Genomic DNA, 22,698 nt, shown 5'->3' with positions numbered 1-22,698 from the left:
TTTAGGGAATGGAAAAGAATCTTCGACGCTAAATGAATGTTATTTCCAAGTCTTATTGCTGTTAGTCTGCTAATAAGCGGCGTAAACAATGTTTAAGAGTATGAACGTAGTTCAGATTCCTATAATAGTCGTTATGATTTTTTCCCTTTTTTCAAGAAAATTTTAAGTAAGCTCAGTCTCAAATTTAATTTTTCGCTGTTTGACTTTTGATTTGTTTTCAATTTCAGTTCATTTTCTTTGATAAAGGGAAAAACTCTACTATCGGACAGCAAAAGTGTAAGGTCACGAAAATCGTGATCGACTTCTAGTTTCGAAAGTGGAGTTTAATTTTCAGATTCCCCAGCGAAATAAAAAATTCATCTTATTGATCCAGTTTTCTCAAGTTACCAATGTACTGTTGTTGATTTTTTTGTGGTTCGGAAATCTCAGGCAGGAAATTAAGCTGAGCTGAAACAAAAAACAACACTAAAAATTTAATGATGTTTTAATTTTTCAGATTTTTCTGTTGGTTCTCATGATAAAATGGAGAGTACGACTGAAGAAGAGTTCGGTATTCTTCGTTCTATTTTCGGAGACGAAGTTTCCATATTGGAGTCGGATCCCTGTCAAGTGTCCATGCAGTTAACACCATCTACTGCCGATGACGCTTCTAAGAAACATGTGTGCATGTCCGTCATTTTCACAATCCCAGCTACGTACCCTCACGAAAAACCAATTGTAACGTTTAAGAATGTTAGAGGTTTGAGTCAAACGTTGGAATCGGATTTGGTGGAAAAGTTAGGCGTTCTTATGGAGGCTAGATTAGGAAGTGCAATGCTGTTTGATGCGATTGATTTTATCAAGGACTTTCTGACTGCGAATAATCACCCCAGTGTAGAATGTGCCATATGTCTTGAGGCTATGAACAGTGATTCGGCGTTCATTAAGACGACCTGCTTTCACTATTTTCACCCCTGGTGTCTGTCACAGTACCTGAAGAGTACTCAGCAAGTAGAACGGGATGAAAATACGGACCCAGAGACAGTCGAAAAGACAGCAAATGCATGCCCCATTTGCAGAACTCAGCTGGAACTGACGGTGGAACATCTGGACTCCTTCGAAAAACCAGAAGAAACTAACGATGGAAGTCAGGGTGCTGCTGCGCCAATACAGCTAGGTTAGATGATCTTTGGTTGGTACAACTAATACAGAAATATATACATAGTAGATTACGTAGTAGATTAAAGTCGTCTAGAAGAACAGAACTTCTCGTCATATTAATGAAAGTCTAAGATACTAAGGATTACTTTCGATCGCGGAACTTTTTTTTTGTCTAAATAGGATTTTTAGTGTTTTTGGAGCTCCAAAAATCAAAATTATTTTGAGCGTTTTTTGAATTCACGCCGCTCGAGAAAATCCGCGCCTGCTTTGCTTTTTAAATCAGGAAATTTTCAAAATACGAAAAACAAATAAATACATTATTTATAATAGAAAGAAACGAGCATTTAGTTAGCAATTGAATTTTTGCAGATTGTAAGAAACAGTTTTGTTTAGGCGAGGAGTTTCGCAAATTCCAACAACAAATGCAACAACTGCTCGAGAAGCAGAAAGAACAAGGTGGCATAATAGACCCTTCGTCCTCTACTAACGTTGTGATTGACGTCTCCAGTGCCAGTAAAAAGTCCTCGAACCATTCCAGCGACTCGAGCAACCAGCCGAGTACTTCAACTATCGGCGGAGAACTGTCAAATGAGGAATTGAAAGGTCCGAATACTCTTCATTCTGACGAAGCACAGGACTTCATAGCTGCGGTTCCCAGCCAAACAGGTCCAGAGCTGAAAGTTGGCTCTTTTGTCAGCAGACGAGGGTACACGAAGAACCTGAATTCGTCTTATCCACTCAACAGTACATTCCGAAAAAGCACATCGAAAGAGATCAATCCTGATTTCAGACCCAGAAATCTGAGCGCTAGTTACAGCGTGGGATCAAGTGAACCACCGGCCCCAAGAATTGACCATAAGTACCACGATGGTCGTTGGAGGCCAAGAAAGAAGCATGATTTTGAAATTCGGGCCGAGTTGCTTGAAAAATCGAGGTCACTGGACGAGCAGAACTTGGCTGCTGAAATTCAAGAAGAGGCTGAAAGTTCCGTTGTTGCGGAAACTTCAGTAAAAGCTAGTAATTCTGCCGATCAAGTTCCGCGGCCGTCCGCTAGTGCAAGCAACAGCAGCGTTGCAACGGGTTCTTCAAAACAAGGCAGTAAAGACAGCATTCAAAGCAGCATAGTTGAATTTAGAAACGATCATTCAAACTTGCAACATACAGTTTCAAGTCCAGGCCCTATTGCAGAGAGAACGATGTCCGGTCAAGGTCACGTTTCTCCTCGAACTGATCCGATGAGTCAACCTATCACTCGGAGAGTTAAAAAGAAACCCCCACTCAGTGTTACAGCGAAGTCGAACTTCTCTGGAAACTTGAGCCATACTTACTCGGAAAGCGACTACTATAGTAATTACGGCTACGACTACAGAGGTGGATCGGAACATTGGTACTATGGCAATGGAAGTGGAAACAGCTCGGAAGGATTTTACGGTGGTAATAACCCTGAAATCTACAGGAACAGACATTCGTATCACGGCAATAACAAAAGAGGCAAAACTGGATACCAGGGGCGTAAAGGTCACAACAGCTCAGGTACTTTCATTTCCTGATTTTTTTGATGTTCTGTGATAAAAATTTCAAAATAGGTGGCTGTAAAAGTTCATTTGTTCTTCTTGCAAATTTTGCCCCAAATTTGGGATGAGTATATTATTTTCTGGTCCTCATGGCTAATTTTTCAGGTGACACTTGAGGATTCGTGATAAAGCTCCGTACGTTATTCGACTATCTAAATTGTTCAGCTCTCATCTTTGAACTGTTTTCACTCTACCCACTTTAAATAAATACTGTTGTTTTAGTAGCTTTATCCGGTGATACCGGTATTATATGCAAAAAAAATTCAGGAACTTAGTCTCATTATTTGGGCTAGAAAAAGCTTTCGGATACTGAGATGACAATGACGTCTGAAGTTCTTGTTTCTTTGCAGATTCGTACGGGAACGAAGCGATGTTTTCCGTTGCACCCTCGGAGATTTCCTAGTGTAGGATCAATCATTCACGGTATGTTTTAACGGAGTTTGGGCAGTGGGTTCTAATATGAATAGTATTGGGTTTTTTGTTTATTAACCTTTCACTGGAGATTTGAGGGTGATTATTAGTTAGAATAATATCAATAATTTGATGTTTGGTGAAAAGTAGTGAAATTTTATTGCGATATATATTATTAATTGATATTAACTTCAAATTATTGACGCAGATTTGATTGCATTGGGGAGCAGTGGTAAAGTGGCTATTGAAAATGCCTTCATGATCCGTGCTTGTTACTTGAGGGTGAAAAATTTTTGAAGAACCAGTATAAAAGTTTCATTTTTCTTCTAAATTTTGCCAATTTTTCAAAATGAGCTCAAACTTAATTAGGTTAAAAAAATTTCAATACTAGATATAATGATACTCGATTCTTAAATACTAGTGAATTTTCAGCCGAATTGGTTTGGTATGTTAGCCGTTTTTTTTCTCTAAATTGACCATTTAAAAAAAATAGTCTGAAAACCGAAAAAATTCAGACCATTCTTTTTAGGATCCGAATCACGATCAAAAGGGCTTGAATATGATATTACCATTAAGCCCTGTACGAGATTTTCTTGACGTAGACAAATTGACTGGAAAAAACCGACCAGAATTTGAAGTTCCTACCTACTCTTTGAGAGTGGTCGGAACAAGTTTCCACCAAGCAGCGCAGCAGTGGTTTGCGGGAAAAAGACAAAAACTCAAGATTATTAGTCTGGCTTTATCCCTACAGGATAAATTGTCCTAGATGATTGTTTAATAACATAACCGGCTCTCCTTGTTATTTTTGAATTATGTTATTAAACAATCTACATAACAAGATAAACGAGAAAAAAGGATAGCCGGTTGCTGTGCAAGCAAGTAGCACAGACGGTTTCGACCACATTAATTAAAAAAGTGTTTTTGTTTTGTTTTTTTTTTCTTCAAATTAGTGTCGGTTTTAGTGCGTGTTGTGATTTGAGAACTCGCGTATGAACTTAGTGAATTAGACATAATCGACAACATTTGTCTTTCAAAAAAATAACAAGCAAAAAATAAAAAAGAAAAGTAATACCAAGGAAGCACTAAATTATACATCCAATATTACTTTTTTTTTTTTCAGTAAAGTTAAAGTTTTATAGCCTTAAAGTCTAAATAAAAGTAATTTTTATATAACGATCGTTACTCGATCGCTTTACTCGCTCAAAATTGATCTAAAATCAAAGTTATAAAGTAATTTTTCTCGATACAGACAACTTTTTTCAAAAATGTTATCGCTGGAATCACGACTAAAAGAGCGATAATTTTGTATATCACTTGAGACATTCCAATGATTCTTTGTGGTACCTGATTTTGCGTGGAAAACAAAAAAAAAGAAAACAAACACGTCCGAATTCTAAGTGCCTCACCAATTTTCAAATGGTCGGAACAATACGTTTTTTTTGTATATTTCGTGCGAAGAATTGTTTAGATTGTTGTTGTGAGAATGCGAGATGAGCGAATGCGTCTTCAAATAAGAAATTTGGTTTAAGTTTGAAGCTATAAATTACAAGTGACTGAATCATTTTTGGTTGCTTTTACAACTGAATTAGTTGAAAATATGTTTTTTGTACATGTAATTGTGTGTCTTACAAGTGACTTAATCAGTTTTGGTTGCTTTTACAACTGAATTAGTTGAAAATATATATTTTTGTACATGTAATTGAATGACATGGAGACGGGTCTGATACAATGAACTTAATAGACAATTGTGAGTCAGTAAAGCAAATTAGGACCAAGGCACCTTATTAGAAGAAAATTTTTAGCCGAGTATTGAATCAAAATTGTTAAGCATTTAGTCGTATTAAGAAATAAGTCTTATTTTTGTTCAATTTGAGGGCAAGCAAGTTGGGAAACATTTATTCGATTACCGCCAAAATGCCTTCATTTTGTTTGCTTAGCTCGTTGTTAAGTTTACTGTGTAGATCAAGCTCGTCTCCTTGTGATTCACCGAGAAGAATAAATGATCACGTTTGTACCTGCTGTCTTGTCTGTGTCTCTCGATATGAGCACTCGCCTGAAATTTAAAAAAAGTTTCTAGCGGTTTTTCTTTGTCATGGAGGAACCTCCTTGCACCTCAAATCTCAATAATGTCCTCTGGATGTTTGCAATAGCCTTCAGCTGAGTGTTTTATTACGAACCTTTTTTCTAACCTAACTGGCAAATAAAAGTGTTCAATAAAAGTGTTCACTTATTTGGAAGTTTCTCTGTAGCATTGGAAATCGGGGCCTAGGAAATTAGACGATAAGCAAATTAGACGGATGCTACAAAAACGAAATTAGACGGAATTTATTTTTTACAGATCTGGCATTTTAGACGAAAGGGAAAGGGCCAACAAAAACTTTTCTTAAGAGTCAAGTTTCACAAATACAAAAAGAACATAAAATGTCAATACCTATCAAAACAATTAGTTTAAATGAACATAAAATGTCAAATCTGAATATTACAGGAGAGTTTTGAATTGAATAAATTATGCATGATTGACTTGTAAAGTTTTTGGCCAGCGAAATTGAGCTGTTGTCTACAAGCAATTTTATTTTTCTAACGCATTTTGTGTGCAAACAAAGTTAATTTGTCTCACTTTCGTCTATTTTCTCACAATTGCAGTTTTGCAAAACCGTCTAATTTCCTTTTAAGTACCTCCGTCTAATTTGCTTGTCGTCTAATTTCTCAACCCCCTTGGAAATCGCATAGCATCTGTTCTCTGCGTTGTGGCTAGTGTCTGGTGACTATGAAGCGTCCCTGGCGTTGTTAGTGTGTGAGACTCTGAATCTCTAGGTCGCAGGTTCGATTTTTAGACGTAGCCAATTTTTTTATTAGTAATTCGAGGCTTATTTCTGATTTTTCTTATTGAACCTTATAGAGCTGATTTTTTTCGTGTTCTCGCTAGTTTTTGCGAGCGATGCGTCGCCTCTGTGTTAAATATGATACTTAATTTGACCTCATTTGTCTTCTCTTTCTAGAATCTGCTTCTTATTAAAAGTACACGACAAAAAGCAGAAGTAGAGCTGCCGTTTGTGGTGTTCCCGCTAGTTTTTGCGAACGAAGCGTCGCCTCTGTGTTAAATATGCTACTCAACTCGACCGCATTTGTCTTTTTTTTTTCTAGAATCTGATTCTTCATAAGAGAACACAGAAAACATAGATGTACAGTAATGTGAAAGAAAAAACACCGAGATCACCTGACCCACAAACATAAATTTCTCCTGCTCGCATCACTACGTAAGCTGCCGTGTAAACAATCAAACTTGACATAAGTCCTTGAACGCAACACTTAAAACACCAGGTAGACTGTCGTCCTTCAAAAGATGCATCGCTCGGCACATCATAGATCTAGTTGATGCAAACGACTACATAAACAAAAGAACACATGCGTATAGTACCGACGAAGGAACACAGGCGGAAATGCTACTTTACTCATCGACATGCGAGAATTGTCTATTTGCTGCGAACAGATTCTTGGTCCACACAATCCCCCACAAACCTCTGCAAATCTCGCTGCAGCCTAGTACGCACAACTTTGCTGTTTTTACAACCAATAATAAGCAATAATAGAGATTCACACTTCCCACTCGATGAGGCCGTGTATAACAAATGAAGCAATGAAGAGAAGTTTCAAACAAATGAAGCAGCCAAGAGACCAGACTTAACTCTTAGTCCCAATAATAGAGATTCACCCTACCAACTCTTACATCAATAGAATCGCTGCAGGCGTCTCAAGCAATTGAAGCAGCGAAGAGAAGTAGCCAAACTCCTCATACTTCGAACATTAGATATTCACACTACCAATTCATACATAAAAATACTTGATGCTGGCGTCGCAAGAAAATGAACAGCGAAGAGAATTAACTTAATTCCTCTTACTCCCAATATTAGAGATTCGCACTAACAGTTCATACATCAACTGATTCGATGCAGTCGTCTAAAAACACATGAAGCAGTGAAGAGAAGATACTTAACTGCTCATGCTTCCAATATTAGAAATTCACACTACTGTTTCATACATCAACAGACTCGACGCGGTCGTATCAAAATAATGAAGAAGCGAAGAGAACTAGGTTAACTCCTCTTACTCCCTATAATAGAAATTCACACTGCTAACTCAAAGGCTAACAGACTCGATGCAACCGTCTCGAACAAATGACGCAGCGAAGAGAAGTAGATTTACCCTTCATGCTCCCTATAATAGAGATTCACACTACGAGCTCATACATCAACAGGCTCTTTGCAGCCGTCTCAAACAAATGGAGCAGCGAAGAGAAATATTTGACCTCATCTGACTTCTGATAATAGCTATTCCAAAAACCAAATCTTACATCAACAGACTCGATGCAGCTGTCTCAAACAAATGCATAAGCGAAGAGAGGAGATTTAACTCTTCTTACTGTCTTTATTAGAGATTCACCCTACCAGCTCGTTCATCAATAGACTCTTTGCAGTCGTCTCAAACAAATAGAGCAGCGAAGAGAAGTAGTTGATCTCATCTGACTCCCGATAATAGCTATTCAAGTACCAACTCATACATCAACAGACTCGATACAGATGTCTCAAACAAAAGAAGCAGCGAAGAGAAGTAACTTGAGTCCTCGTACTCCCAATAGTAGAGAGTCCCACTACCAACTTATACATTAACAGACTCGATACAGCCGTCGAGAAAAGGAAGCAGCCATTAGAAGTAACTTAACTGTTCATGTACCCAACTGTAGAGATTCACACTACAAGCTCATTCATCAACCGACTCGTTGCAGCCGCCTCAAACAAATGAATCAGCGAAGAGAAGTAGTTGAATTTCTCCTAGTGCCAATAATAGATATCTAAATACCAACACATACATCAGCAGACTCTTTGCAGACGTCACAAACAAATTACGCCTCCTACTCCCAATATTTTAGATTCACACTACCAACTCATATATCAACAGACGCGATGCAGCCGTCTCAAGCAAATGAAGCTGCGGGGAGAATTAATTTAACTCATTGTACTCCCAATATTAGAGATTCACAGTACCAACTCATACATAAACAGCCTCGCTCCAGCCGTCTCAAATAAATGAAGCAACGAAGAGTAGTAGCTTCTTTCCTCATACCTCTAATATCAGATATTCACACTAATATTTCATACATTAACATACTCTATTCAGCCGTATCGCACAACTGAAGTAGCAAAGAGAATTAGCCTAACTTCTCTTACTCCCAGTAATAGAAATTCAAACTATCAACGCATAAATTAACAGACTCGATACAGCCGTCTCGAACAAAAGAAGCAACCATTAGAAATAGCTTAACTGTTCATGCTACCAACAATAGAGATTCACTCTTCAAGCTCATTTTGCAACAGACTCGTTGCAGCCTCCTCAAACAAATGAAGCAGCGAAAAGAAGTAGTTGAATTTCTCCTACTGCCAATAATAGATGTCCAAGTGCCAACTCATACATTGGCAGACTCTCTGCAGCCGTATTAAACAATTGAAGCAGCCAAGAGAATTAGCCCAACTTCTCTTGCTCCCAATAATAGAAATTCAAGCTACCAACGCATACATCAACGGACTCGATGCAGCGGTCTCGAACAAAGTAAGCAGCGAAGAGAAGTAGCTTAACTCTTCATGCTCCCAACAATAGATTTACACTACAAGCTCATACAGCAACAGACTCGTTGCAGCCGTCTGAAATAAATGAAGCAGCGAATAGAAGTGGTTGACTTTCGCCTACTGTCAATAATAGGTATCCAAACACACACTCATACATCAGCAGACTCTTTGCAGCCGTCACAAACAAATAAAGCAGTGAAGATTTTTAATTGAACTCATCCTACTCCCTATAACTTGGATTCACACTACCAATTCTTATATCAACAGACGCGATGCAGCCGTCTCAAGCAAATGAAGCAGCGGGGCGAAATAACTTAACTCATCATACTCCCAATGTCGGAGATTCACACTACCAATTTATACATAAACAGGCTCGACCTAGCCGTCTCAAACAAATGAAGCAACGAAGAGAAGTAGCTCAACTTTTCATACCTCCAATATCATATATTCGCATTAATATTTCATACATTAACAAAATCTATGCATTGTATCGAACAATTGAAGCAGCAAAGAGAAATAGCGTAACTCCTCTTGTTCCCAATAATAGAAATTCAAACTACAAACGCATACATCAACAGACTCGATGCAGCGGTCTCGAGCAAAGTAAGCAGCGAAGAGAAGTAGCTTAACTCTTCATGATCCCAACGATACAGATTCACACTACAAGCTCATACAGCAACAGACTCGTTGCAGCCGTCTGAAATAAATGAAGCAGCGAAGAGAAGTAGTTGAATTTCTCCTACTTTTAATAATAGATATCCAAATACCAACTCAAACATCAGCAGACTCTTTGCACCCGTTAGTAAAAAAGAAGCTTTTAAGAGATTTAATTGAGCTCCTCCTGCTCCCAAGAATTTAGATTCACACTACCAACTAATATATCAACAGACGCGATGCAGCCGTCTCAAGCAATTGAAGCGGCGGGCCAAATAACTTAACTCATCATACTCCCAATGTCTGAGATTCACACTACCAATTTATATATAAACAGGCTCGACCTAGCCGTCTGGAACAAGAAAAGCAGCCATTAGAAATAGCTTAACTATTTCATGCTCCCAACAAGCTCATACAGCAACAGACTCGTTGCAGCCGTCTGAAATAAATGAAGCAGCGAAAAGAAGTAGTTGAATTTCTCCTACTTTTAATAATAGATATCCAAATACCAACTCAAACATCAGCAGACTCTTTGCACCCGTTAGTAAAAAAGAAGCTTTTAAGAGGTTTAATTGAGCTCCTCCTGCTCCCAAGAATTTAGATTCACACTACCAACTAATATATTAACAGACGCGATGCAGCCGTCTCAAGCAATTGAAGCGGCGGGCCAAATAACTTAACTCATCATACTCCCAATGTCTGAGATTCACACTACCAATTTATATATAAACAGGCTCGACCTAGCCGTCTGGAACAAGAAAAGCAGCCATTAGAAATAGCTTAACTGTTCATGCTCCCAACAATAGAGATTCACTCTTCAATCTCATTTTGCAACAGACTCGTTGCAGCCTCCTCAAACAAATGAAGCAGCGAAGAGAAGTAGTTGAATTTCTCCTACTGCCAATAATAGATGTCCAAATGCCAACTCATACATCAGCAGACTCTTTGCACCGTCAGTAAAAAAGAAGCTTTTAAGAGATTTAATTGAGCTCCTCCTACCCCCAAGAATTTAGATTCACACTACCAACTAATATATCAACAGACGCGATGCAGCCGTCTCAAGCAATTGAAGCAGCGGGAGAAATAACTTAACTCATCATACTCCTAAATTTAGAGATTCACACTACCAACTCTTACATAAACAGGCTCGAGCCAGCCGTCTCAAACAAATGAAGCAACGAAAAGAATTAGCTAAACTCCTCATATCTACAATATCAGATATTTCCACTAATATTTCATACAATAACAGACTATGCAGCCGTATCAAACAACTGAAGCAGCAAAGAGAATTAGACTAACTCCTCTTCCTCCCCTTAATAGAAATTCAAACTACCAACGCATACATCAACGGACTTCATGCAGCGGTCTCGAACATTAATGTTTCATACTTCATCAGTTTCGATGCAGACTTCTTAAAAAAAACGAAGAAGCGAAGGGAATTAGCCTAACTCATCTTAATCCCAATACTAGAGATTCACACTACCAGCTCAAATGTTAACAGACATGATGCTGCTGTCTGAAACAAATGAAACAGCGAAGAGATTTAATTGGAATTCTCCTACTCCCAATAATATAGGCTTACACTACCAATTCATACTTCAACAGACGCGATGTAGCCGTCTCAAGTAGATGAAGCGGCGAAGAGAAGTAACTTTACTCCTATTACTCCAATTAATAAAGATTCACACTACCAGCTTTACATCAACAGACTCTTTGCGTCCGTCTCAAACAAATAAAGCAGCGAAGAGAAGTAATTGACCCTATTTTACTCCCGATAATATGTATTCATATACCAACTCATACATAAACAGGCTCGACCTAGCCGTCTCAAACAAATGAAGCAACGAAGAGAAGTAGCTTAACTCTTCATACCTCCAATATCAGATATTCGCATTAATATTTCATACATTAACAATCTATGCAGCCGTATCGAACAATTGAAGCAGCAAAGAGAAATAGCATAACTCCTCTTGTTCCCAATAATAGAAATTCAAACTACAAACGCATACATCAACAGACTCGATGCAGCGGTCTTGAGCAAAGCAAGCAGCGAAGAGAAGTAGCTTAACTCTTCATGATCCCAACGATACAGATTCACATAACAAGCTCATACAGCAACAGACTCGTTGCAGCCGTCTGAAATAAATGAAGCAGCGAATAGAAGTGGTTGACTTTCGCCTACTGTCAATAATAGGTATCCAAACACCAACTCATACATCAGCCGACTCTTTGCAGCCGTCACAGACAAATAAAGCAGTTAAGATTTTTAATTGAACTCATCCTACTCCCTTTAACTTGGATTCACACTACCAATTCTTATATCAACAGACGCGATGCAGCCGTCTCAAGCAAATGAAGCAGCGTGGCGAAATAACTTGACTCATCATACTCCCAATGTCGGAGATTCACACTACCAATTTATACATAAACAGGCTCGACCTAGCCGTCTCAAACAAATGAAGCAACGAAGAGAAGTAGCTGAACTTTTCATACCTCCAATATCATATATTCGCATTAATATTTCATACATTAACAAAATCTATGCATTGTATCGAACAATTGAAGCAGCAAAGAGAAATAGCATAACTCCTCTTGTTCCCAATAATAGAAATTCAAACTACAAACGCATACATCAACAGACTCGATGCAGCGGTCTCGAGCAAAGTAAGCAGCGAAGAGAAGTAGCTTAACTCTTCATGATCCCAACGATACAGATTTACACTACAAGCTCATACAGCAACAGACTCGTTGCAGCCGTCTGAAATAAATGAAGCAGCGAAGAGAAGTAGTTGAATTTCTCCTACTTTTAATAATAGATATCCAAATACCAACTCAAACATCAGCAGACTCTTTGCACCCGTTAGTAAAAAAGAAGCTTTTAAGAGATTTAATTGAGCTCCTCCTGCTCCCAAGAATTTAGATTCACACTACCAATTCATAAATCAAAAGACGTGATGCAGCCGTCTCAAGCAATTGAAGCGGCGGGCCAAATAACTTAACTCATCATACTCCCAATGTCTGAGATTCACACTACCAATTTATATATAAACAGGCTCGACCTAGCCGTCTGGAACAAGAAAAGCAGCCATTAGAAATAGCTTAACTGTTCATGCTCCCAACAATAGAGATTCACTCTTCAATCTCATTTTGCAACAGACTCGTTGCAGCCTCCTCAAACAAATGAAGCAGCGAAGAGAAGTAGTTGAATTTCTCCTACTGCCAATAATAGATGTCCAAATGCCAACTCATACATCAGCCGACCCTTTGCAGCCGTCACAAACAAATAAAGCAGTTAAGATTTTCAATTGAACTCATCCTACTCCCTTTAACTTGGATTCACACTACCAATTCTTATATCAACAGACGCGATGCAGCCGTCTCAAGCAAATGAAGCAGCGTGGCGAAATAACTTGACTCATCATACTCCCAATGTCGGAGATTCACACTACCAATTTATACATAAACAGGCTCGACCTAGCCGTCTCAAACAAATGAAGCAACGAAGAGAAGTAGCTCAACTTTTCATACCTCCAATATCATATATTCGCATTAATATTTCATACATTAACAAAATCTATGCATTGTATCGAACAATTGAAGCAGCAAAGAGAAATAGCATAACTCCTCTTGTTCCCAATAATAGAAATTCAAACTACAAACGCATACATCAACAGACTCGATGCAGCGGTCTCGAGCAAAGAAAGAAGCGAAGAGAAGTAGCTTAACTCTTCATGATCCCAACGATACAGATTCACACTACAAGCTCATACAGCAACAGACTCGTTGCAGCCGTCTGAAATAAATGAAGCAGCGAAGAGAAGTAGTTGAATTTCTCCTACTTTTAATAATAGATATCCAAATACCAACTCAAACATCAGCAGACTCTTTGCACCCGTTAGTAAAAAAGAAGCTTTTAAGAGATTTAATTGAGCTCCTCCTGCTCCCAAGAATTTAGATTCACACTACCAACTAATATATCAACAGACGCGATGCAGCCGTCTCAAGCAATTGAAGCGGCGGGCCAAATAACTTAACTCATCATACTCCCAATGTCTGAGATTCACACTACCAATTTATATATAAACAGGCTCGACCTAGCCGTCTGGAACAAGAAAAGCAGCCATTAGAAATAGCTTAACTGTTCATGCTCCCAACAATAGAGATTCACTCTTCAATCTCATTTTGCAACAGACTCGTTGCAGCCTCCTCAAACAAATGAAGCAGCGAAGAGAAGTAGTTGAATTTCTCCTACTGCCAATAATAGATGTCCAAATGCCAACTCATACATCAGCAGACTCTTTGCACCGTCAGTAAAAAAGAAGCTTTTAAGAGATTTAATTGAGCTCCTCCTACCCCCAAGAATTTAGATTCACACTACCAACTAATATATCAACAGACGCGATGCAGCCGTCTCAAGCAATTGAAGCAGCGGGAGAAATAACTTAACTCATCATACTCCCAATGTCGGAGATTCACACTACCAACTCTTACATAAACAGGCTCGAGCCAGCCGTCTCAAACAAATGAAGCAACGAAAAGAATTAGACTAACTCCTCTTGCTCCCCTTAATAGAAATTCAAACTACCAACGCATACATCAACGGACTTCATGCAGCGGTCTCGAACATTAATGTTTCATACTTCATCAGTTTCGATGCAGACTTCTTAAAAAAAACGAAGCAGCGAAGGGAATTAGCCTAACTCATCTTAATCCCAATACTAGAGATTCACAGTACCAGCTCAAATGTTAACAGACATGATGCTGCTGTCTGAAACAAATGAAACAGCGAAGAGATTTAATTGGAATTCTCCTACTCCCAATAATATAGGTTTACACTACCAATTCATACTTCAACAGACGCGATGTAGCCGTCTCAAGTAGATGAAGCAGCGAAGAGAAGTAACTTTACTCCTATTACTCCAATTAAAAAAGATTCACACTACCAGCTTTACATCAACAGACTCTTTGCGTCCGTCTCAAACAAATAAAGCAGCGAAGAGAAGTAATTGACCCTATTTTACTCCCGATAATATGTATTCATATACCAACTCATACATAACCAGGCTCGACCTAGCCGTCTCAAACAAATGAAGCAACGAAGAGAAGTAGCTTAACTCTTCATACCTCCAATATCAGATATTCACATTATTATTTTATACGTTAACAGAATCTATGCAGCCGTATCGAACAATTGAAGCAGCAAAGAGAAATAGCGTAACTCCTCTTGTTCCCAATAATAGAAATTCAAACTACAAACGCATACATCAACAGACTTGATGCAGCGGTCTCGCGCAAAGTAAGCAGCGAAGAGAAGTAGCTTAACTCTTCATGATCCCTACGATAGAGATTCACACTAAAAGATCATACAGCAACAGACTCGTTGCAGCCGTCTGAAATAAATGAAGCAGCGGAGAGAAGTAGTTGAATTTTTCCTACTGCTAATAATAGATATCCAAATACCAACTCATAAATCAGCTCATATACCAACTCATATACCAACTCATTCTTTTTCACCCGTCGGTGAAAAAGAAGCTTTTAAGAGATTTAATTGAGCTCATCCTACTCCCAAGAATTTAGATTCACACTAACAAACTAATTTATCAACAGACGCGATGCAGCCGTCTCAAGCAATAGAAGCAGCGGGAGAAATAACCTAACTCATCATACTCCCAAATTTAGAGATTCATACTACCAACTCTTACATGAACAGGCTCGAGCCAGCCGTCTCAAACAAATGAAGCAACGAAAAGAATTAGCTAAACCCCTCATACCACCAATATCAGATATTTCCACTAATATTTCATACTTCAACAGACTCTATGCAGTCGTATCAAACAACTGAAGCAGCAAAGAGAATTAGACTAACTCCTCTTGCTCCCCTTAACAAAAATTCAAACTACCAACGCATACATCAAAGACATGGCGAAGCAGCAAAGAGAATTAGCTTAACTCATCTTAATCCCAATACTAGAGATTCACACTACCAGCTCAAATGTTAACAGACATGATGCTGCTGTCTAAAACAAATGAAACAGCGAAGATATTTAATTGAGCTTCTCCTACTCCCAATAATATAGGTTTACACTACCAACTCATACTTCAACAGACGCGATGTAGCCGTCTCAACCAGATGAAGCAGCGTAGAGAAGTATCTTTACTCCTATTACTGCAATTAATAAAGATTCACACTACCAGCTTTACATCAACAGACTCTTTGCATCCGTCTCAAACAAATGAAGCAACGAAGAGAAGTAATTGACCTTATCTTACTCCCGATAATATGTATTCACATACCAACTCATACATAAACAGCCTCGATCCAGCCGTCTCAAATAAATGAAGCAGCGAAGAGTAGTAGCTTCGCTCCTCATATCTCTAGTATCAGATGTTCACACTAATATTCCATACATTAACAGACTCTATTCAGCCGCATCGCACAACTGAAGTAGCAAAGAGAATTAGCCTAACTCCTCTTGCTCCCAATAATAGAAATTCAAACTACCGACGCATAAATTAACAGAATCGATACAGCCGTCTCGAACAAAGGAAGAAGCCATTAGAAATAGCTTAACTGTTCATGCTCCCAACAATAGAGATTCACACTTCAAGCTCATTTTGCAACAGACTCGATTAACTCCTATCGCCCAATATAAATTAACACTACCAGTTCGTTTATCAGCAGACTCGATTCAGCCGTCACAAACAATTGAAGCAGCGAAGAGGAGTAGCTTAACTCCTCATGTTTCCTGTATTTGATATTCCCACTACTGTTTCTTTAAATCAACAGTCTCGATGCCGCCGTCTTAAAAAAATGAAGCAGCGAAGAGAAGTAGCTGAACTCAATTTACTCCCTAAAATAGAGATTCACACTACCAGCTCAAATGTTAACAAACTCGATGCTGCCGTCTAGAACAAATGAAATAGTGAAGAGATTTAATTGAACTCCTCCCACTCTCAATAATATAGGTTCACACTACCAATTCATACTTCAACAGACGCGATGTAGCCGTCTCAAGTAGATGAAGCAGCGAAGAGAAGTAACTTTACTTCTATTACTCCAATTAAAAAAGATTCACACTACCAGCTTTACAGCAACAGACTCTTTGCGTCCGTCTCAAACAAATAAAGCAGCGAAGAGAAGTAATTGATCCTATTTTACTCCCGATAATATGTATTCATATACCAACTCATACATAAACAGGCTCGACCTAGCCGTCTCAAACAAATGAAGCAACGAAGAGAAGAAGCTTAACTCTTCATACCTCCAATATCAGATATTCACATTATTATTTTATACGTTAACAGAATCTATGCAGCCGTATCGAACAATTGAAGCAGCAAAGAGAAATAGCGTAACTCCTCTTGTTCCCAATAATAGAAATTCAAACTACAAACGCATACATCAACAGACTTGATGCAGCGGTCTCGCGCAAAGTAAGCAGCGAAGAGAAGTAGCTTAACTCTTCATGATCCCTACGATAGAGATTCACACTAAAAGATCATACAGCAACAGACTCGTTGCAGCCGTCTGAAATAAATGAAGCAGCGGAGAGAAGTAGTTGAATTTTTCCTACTGCTAATAATAGATATCCATATCCAAATACCAACTCATAAATCAGCTCATATACCAACTCATATACCAACTCATTCTTTTTCACCCGTCGGTGAAAAAGAAGCTTTTAAGAGATTTAATTGAGCTCCTCCTACTCTCAAGAATTTAGATTCACACTAACAAACTAATATATCAACAGACGCGATGCAGCCGTCTCAAGCATTAGAAGCAGCGGGAGAAATAACCTAACTCATCATACTCCCAAATTTAGAGATTCATACTACCAACTCTTACATGAACAGGCTCGAGCCAGCCGTCTCAAACAAATGAAGCAACGAAAAGAATTAGCTAAACCCCTCATACCACCAATATCAGATATTTCCACTAATATTTCATACTTCAGCAGACTCTATGCAGTCGTATCAAACAACTGAAGCAGCAAAGAGAATTAGACTAACTCCTCTTGCTCCCCTTAACAAAAATTCAAACTACCAACGCATACATCAAAGACATGGCGAAGCAGCGAAGAGAATTAGCCTAACTCATCTTAATCCCAATACTAGAGATTCACACTACCAGCTCAAATGTTAACAGACATGATGCTGCTGTCTAAAACAAATGAAACAGCGAAGATATTTAATTGAGCTTCTCCTACTCCCAATAATATAGGTTTACACTACCAACTCATACTTCAACAGACGCGATGTAGCCGTCTCAACCAGATGAAGCAGCGTAGAGAAGTATCTTTACTCCTATTACTGCAATTAATAAAGATTCACACTACCAGCTTTACATCAACAGACTCTTTGCATCCGTCTCAAACAAATGAAGCAACGAAGAGAAGTAATTGACCTTATCTTACTCCCGATAATATGTATTCACATACCAACTCATACATAAAAAGCCTCGATCCAGCCGTCTCAAATAAATGAAGCAGCGAAGAGTAGTAGCTTCGCGCCTCATATCTCTAGTATCAGATGTTCACACTAATATTCCATACATTAACAGACTCTATTCAGCCGCATCGCACAACTGAAGTAGCAAAGAGAATTAGCCTAACTCCTCTTGCTCCCAATAATAGAAATTCAAACTACCAACGCATAAATTAACAGAATCGATACAGCCGTCTCGAACAAAGGAAGAAGCCATTAGAAATAGCTTAACTGTTCATGCTCCCAACAATAGAGATTCACACTTCAAGCTCATTTTGCAACAGACTCGATTAACTCCTATCGCCAAATATAAATTAACACTACCAGTTCGTTTATCAGCAGACTCGATTCAGCCGTCACAAACAATTGACGCAGCGAAGAGGAGTAGCTTAAATCCTCATGTTTCCTGTATTTGATATTCCCACTACTGTTTCGTAAATCAACAGTCTCGATGCAGCCGTCTTAAAAAAATGAAGCAGCGAAGAGAAGTAGCTGAACTCAATTTACTCCCTAAAATAGAGATTCACACTACCAGCTCAAATGTTAACAAACTCGATGCTGCCGTCTAGAACAAATGAAACAGTGAAGAGATTCAATTGAACTCCTCCCACTCTCAATAATATAGGTTCACACTACGAACTCATACTTCAACAGACGCGATGCAGCCGTCTCAAGCAAATGAAACAGCGAAGAGAAGTAACTTAACTCCTCTTACTCCCAATAATAGAGATTCTTATACCAACTCATGCATCAACAGACTCGATGCAGCCGTCTCAAGCAAATGAAATAGCGAAGAGAAGTAACTTAACTCCTCTTACTCCCAATAATAGAGATTCTTATACCAACTCATGCATCAACAGACTAGATGCAGCTGTCTCAGAGAAATGAAGCAGCAAATAGAAGTAGTTGAATCCTCCTACTCCCAAATCGAGATTCTTACTACCACTCAACTCATATATCAGCAGACTCGATGCAGCCGTCTGAAACGAATGAAGCATCGAAAAGAAGTAGCTCAACTCCTTGTTTGTTAGAAACCCTATCTTTGGACCGTTTAATCATGCTCATTTACTATGCCATTCCTCGTATTTCGAAACAACTTTCTTCCTCAGATTGAATTTCGCTCGATAATAGATCACAAATCAAAAGTTTCAAGCAGGTTTTTCTCAAAGGAATGTATCAAGTTGTATACATATGGTTTATGTATATATATATTTTATGGTAAGTGATTTTGCGTGGAAAACAAAAAGAAATACAACGGAAACACACCCGAGTTTTGCAAATGGTTGGAACATTAAAATACAACAATAAGAGGAAACATAAAGATAATTTTTTCCGCAAAATAATTTTATGCATGAAGGATTTGATTTTGGCAATGATTTTTGTCGCTTTTTGTTTGAATTTGGGTAACGACCAACTTAAAGAAGAAAATCATTTATTTTCTCTTGGTGCTCGCGGTATGTGTGTTATTATGCGATATAATCCTTTAACATAACTTATTACAAAAGCAAAGCTTGTGTGATAAAATTACTCTCTTTTTATCCAACCTAAGTTGCAAATATTAGTGTTCATTTTGAACGTGTTCTTATATTGCAGTATATGAATAAGATCAATAACCGGCTATTAAGTACAGCCTATGCTAAGGATATTTACAGAGACTATTTTATTACAAATATCACTTCAGCTTCAAGGTATCATGGATCTGTAGCGTAGAGGTAGGGAAGGAGACCCGCAACAAAATAAGAGGGTCCGAACCTGGGCAGGGTTGGATATTTTTAATGAAATATTTCGTATATTATTTAAAATGCGTCCGCTCTATAAATTGAGTTATGTTAGTTGGTAAGTTTCTGCTTTCAAATTGACTGGTACTGCTAATGCGTCATTATTGTGCTACTGGGAAAACTGAATGTTTACTCATTCAGTTTTTCCCAGTAGCGTTATCCGTCATATTTTTGCTTGTGTATGCGAAGTGTAACTTCGCCTCTGTGTAATATTTGGTATAATTTAATAGTGTTATCAACCGGGCTCGCACCCATCTAACCAATTGCTGATTTTGTGCAGGAAAATTGTCCTTGTCTAAAATCAAAATATGTCGCTACAATTGGTGGTCGGTCAAACATGAAACCAAAATTATCAAGATTTAAAGATATTTTCGTTTCAGGGCAATACTATTACGTGGATCACAGTGGGTATTTCGATGCAACCACTAGCTACGATTGGGAGCGTTGGAGAGCCAGTGGAAGTTACTCGGCTCAGCCATCGCCCAAAATATCTCCGAGAGGCGCTCTGAAAGTGAGACCTGTGAGCTCCAATGAACATGAGAGCTTCGAGGAAAGTTCACCAGACTATGTAATGAGTTCATCAATATACTCTAGTTATTCTGGACCGAAAGGTGCCGTGAGTAGGCCTAGAAATGGATCTCTGGGAACCTTCATGATGGCTCCGAACTCACCGATGTTGCAACCGATGCCAGTGCTTCCGGTTCCATCGAGTGCAGAATCGGGAGGCACCGAGCACAGCGATAGTGTGTTCACGTACTACAACGGACCTGCATCGGCATCCGCAACAGCTCCTCCCGGATTTGCGTACCCCATGTTTTAGTACACCTGCATTTCTTCAAACAGCGGCACAACATATAGCTCCAGAAACGAAACTAGTCACCACTCAACATAGAATTGTTTAGCCCCCCGCTTACGCGCCAAATTTCCTACCTCCATCTTTAGTTCTCTATTTTTGTTTTCCTCTTCATATTTCAAACTCTACTGTTACTAGCCTCGCCTCCTCGCCATGTTTTATGTTTGACAACTGATTATTAACCTAGTGTGCACGAAAGCAGCTTTTTAGTTTGCCGCGTTAGTTTTTCATCGGACCATTTATGTACAAAGGTAACGAGAAATGTGAAAATCATTATAGCAGTAACAGCTCCGGTTTTGTTTCAAAACTCGATTTTGGTTTATGTCATAATTTTGTCTTATTTGTCTTAATGTCATAAATGTACGATGTTCGTGTTTTGGTTGGAATGGTGTTCTTATTTAGTTAAAATTATGGGTCTTTTCGTTTCTACAGCCCCCTAAATTTGTTGTTATTTTAAGTCCAGGTTTCTTACATCCTATGCCTGGAGATTAGATTTTTGCTAATTAGGTAGCTTTATTCGAAAGAAATGTCGCATTTTAATACTTCATTGAGTGTTAGATTTATTACAAAAAGACCCAAAATTATTAAGCTTTCGACGTGTTAGTTAGAGAAAGAGTTTAAATGAAATTGCTTTTGTCAGGTGTACTTTCATTCAAGCATTATCTCATTTAGTTTTGCGCAGTATGGAAAATAGATTTTATTTTTCGAATAGTTTTATCCGCTGGATCGGATTCTCAATTTGTAAATTCTGCGAGTTTGAAAATTGACAGTGATGTTAAAAAGTTTTAATGAATCTGGCTCTTCTTTGTGATCTGTACTTGTGTTGACTGGCCCCTGATAGTTTTCTATTTCTTGAATACTGAATTTCGAATAAAAACAATCACTAATTTATTAGCACATCTATCTAAATTCTTTCAAAAATTGTGCACCAAAAATTTCTCTCATAGTGAATTTAGATTTGTGCAATTCTATGAATTTATAAAGGCAACATACTAAACAGATTGAGTTGTCGCATCATATCAAAATGATCTTTAAAAATCGAATAGCGTCAAAATAGATTCGAGATGTCACCTAAATTGTATATTTTACTGAAATCGTTCATCGCGATTAAAATTTATGTTAGCACATATGTAAACGTTCTCATTCGAGTACTGAAATAGATTCTTGTCAGAAGTTAACCTTTTTCTTGTTTTGTTTGCCGCGACTTTTGAACTGCTACATTATCCACTTTGAGGGAGTTAACTGTAATATCTAATATCTATAAACACCATCCGAGACTGGTAATGTTGTTGTAGGGAAAATCAAAGCCAGAAGAACAGCCATCGGACAAAGAAGTTGCACTTTTTAGTTTCCAACTGATGAAATAAATGAAATTGTTCTTAACGTTTTTTTCGTTATATCTGTATTTACTTAAAGTTGCCTGACTGAAATTTCGATATACGAGGGCAACAATTTTTTAAAAGCCAGCAGAATCAAAACTTTGTTTTAAAGCCCTTTTTTGGCAATGCATTCAAAACTGGTCACAGAGGTGTTCTAGGTGCTCAAGAATCCATGTAAACACCATAAGTAGCGCAATTTTTTGGCTAAAACTTTTAATTGGAAATCTAAAGATCTTAGCTAGGTCATCATCTAAGTTTATCACCAATATTAGAGGGATTTCATTCATTTATTCAACTTGGACAAAATATTGACCTGGAGCTAAATTAGTAAAATTCTAGTGAATTTTCATTTTGCGACTGAATCGCTTTTGTCGAGGGAAAAATATGCGCTCAATATCAACGTTTCAGCCATGAATCTCAAGGAGTCGCCAGAAACAAGAAAAGCGGGAAAACATTTTCGTTCATTTCATCAGTTGTAATACACCCCCCATCGCCCACTCAGGAATTCGACCCCTTGCCGACCCAAAGGGTCCCCCTTGAACTATTTTGAGAGACACTAAAGTTTTTCTAAAGGCGGAGCGCGCGCAAAACTTTTTTTTTGAAAAAATGCCCTCCCCCCTTCCTTGAGAAGAAAATCTTAGATCAACCCCTGACATTTCTTACTTTCTTTAGCACATTTTGTGCGGGTTCTGCTCATCCGTCTCCTTGCAAAGGAATTTCACTGCTTCCACCGGCCTTAACCACAGGTCTGCCGGAGTAAAAGGGAAGGGATTTCTGGGGAAGTTAAAAATATGGCAACTAGTG

General features: G+C 38.4%; 3 protein-coding genes across 6 annotated transcripts in view; 2 read left to right on the top strand and 1 right to left on the bottom strand.

The window, feature by feature from the left end:
- Positions 1-22,698, top strand: part of LOC134847564 (uncharacterized) — a 318,779-nt gene that overhangs the window by 68,008 nt on the left and 228,073 nt on the right. The window lies entirely within an intron of this gene.
- Positions 1-22,698, bottom strand: part of LOC134847567 (casein kinase I-like) — a 584,249-nt gene that overhangs the window by 364,577 nt on the left and 196,974 nt on the right. The window lies entirely within an intron of this gene.
- Positions 501-20,946, top strand: LOC134848200 (uncharacterized). 4 transcript variants are annotated; one of them, XM_063865573.1, is made up of 4 exons: positions 501-1,156; positions 1,534-2,673; positions 2,820-2,849; positions 20,043-20,160. In XM_063865573.1, exons 1-3 carry the CDS (start codon positions 523-525, stop codon positions 2,828-2,830), a joined length of 1,785 nt encoding a protein of 594 aa, XP_063721643.1. In that variant the 5' UTR covers positions 501-522; the 3' UTR covers positions 2,831-2,849; positions 20,043-20,160. The 4 variants fall into 4 exon arrangements, with proteins under 4 accessions (XP_063721643.1, XP_063721642.1, XP_063721641.1 ...); XM_063865572.1 differs by lacking the exon at positions 2,820-2,849 and adding an exon at positions 3,065-3,137 and having other exon boundaries at positions 20,043-20,156; XM_063865571.1 differs by lacking the exons at positions 2,820-2,849; positions 20,043-20,160 and adding exons at positions 3,065-3,137; positions 3,655-3,910.

This window comes from Symsagittifera roscoffensis, chromosome 6 (assembly GCF_963678635.1).
Source record: "Symsagittifera roscoffensis chromosome 6, txSymRosc1.1, whole genome shotgun sequence".
Taxonomy (NCBI): Eukaryota; Metazoa; Xenacoelomorpha; order Acoela; family Convolutidae; genus Symsagittifera; species Symsagittifera roscoffensis.
Note: the sequence above shows the minus strand (reverse complement) of the source record. Positions and strands in the feature narration are given on the sequence as shown.

Excerpts from the sequence above, each read along its gene's own strand:
- LOC134848200 (XM_063865570.1), top strand. The coding sequence starts at position 523 with ATGGAGAGTACGACTGAAGAAGAGTTCGGTATTCTTCGTTCTATTTTC. Across the intron at positions 1,157-1,533 it reads TGCTGCGCCAATACAGCTAG|GCGAGGAGTTTCGCAAATTC; the intron begins GTTAGATGATCT and ends AGTTTTGTTTAG. Across the intron at positions 2,674-20,042 it reads TAAAGGTCACAACAGCTCAG|GGCAATACTATTACGTGGAT; the intron begins GTACTTTCATTT and ends TTTTCGTTTCAG.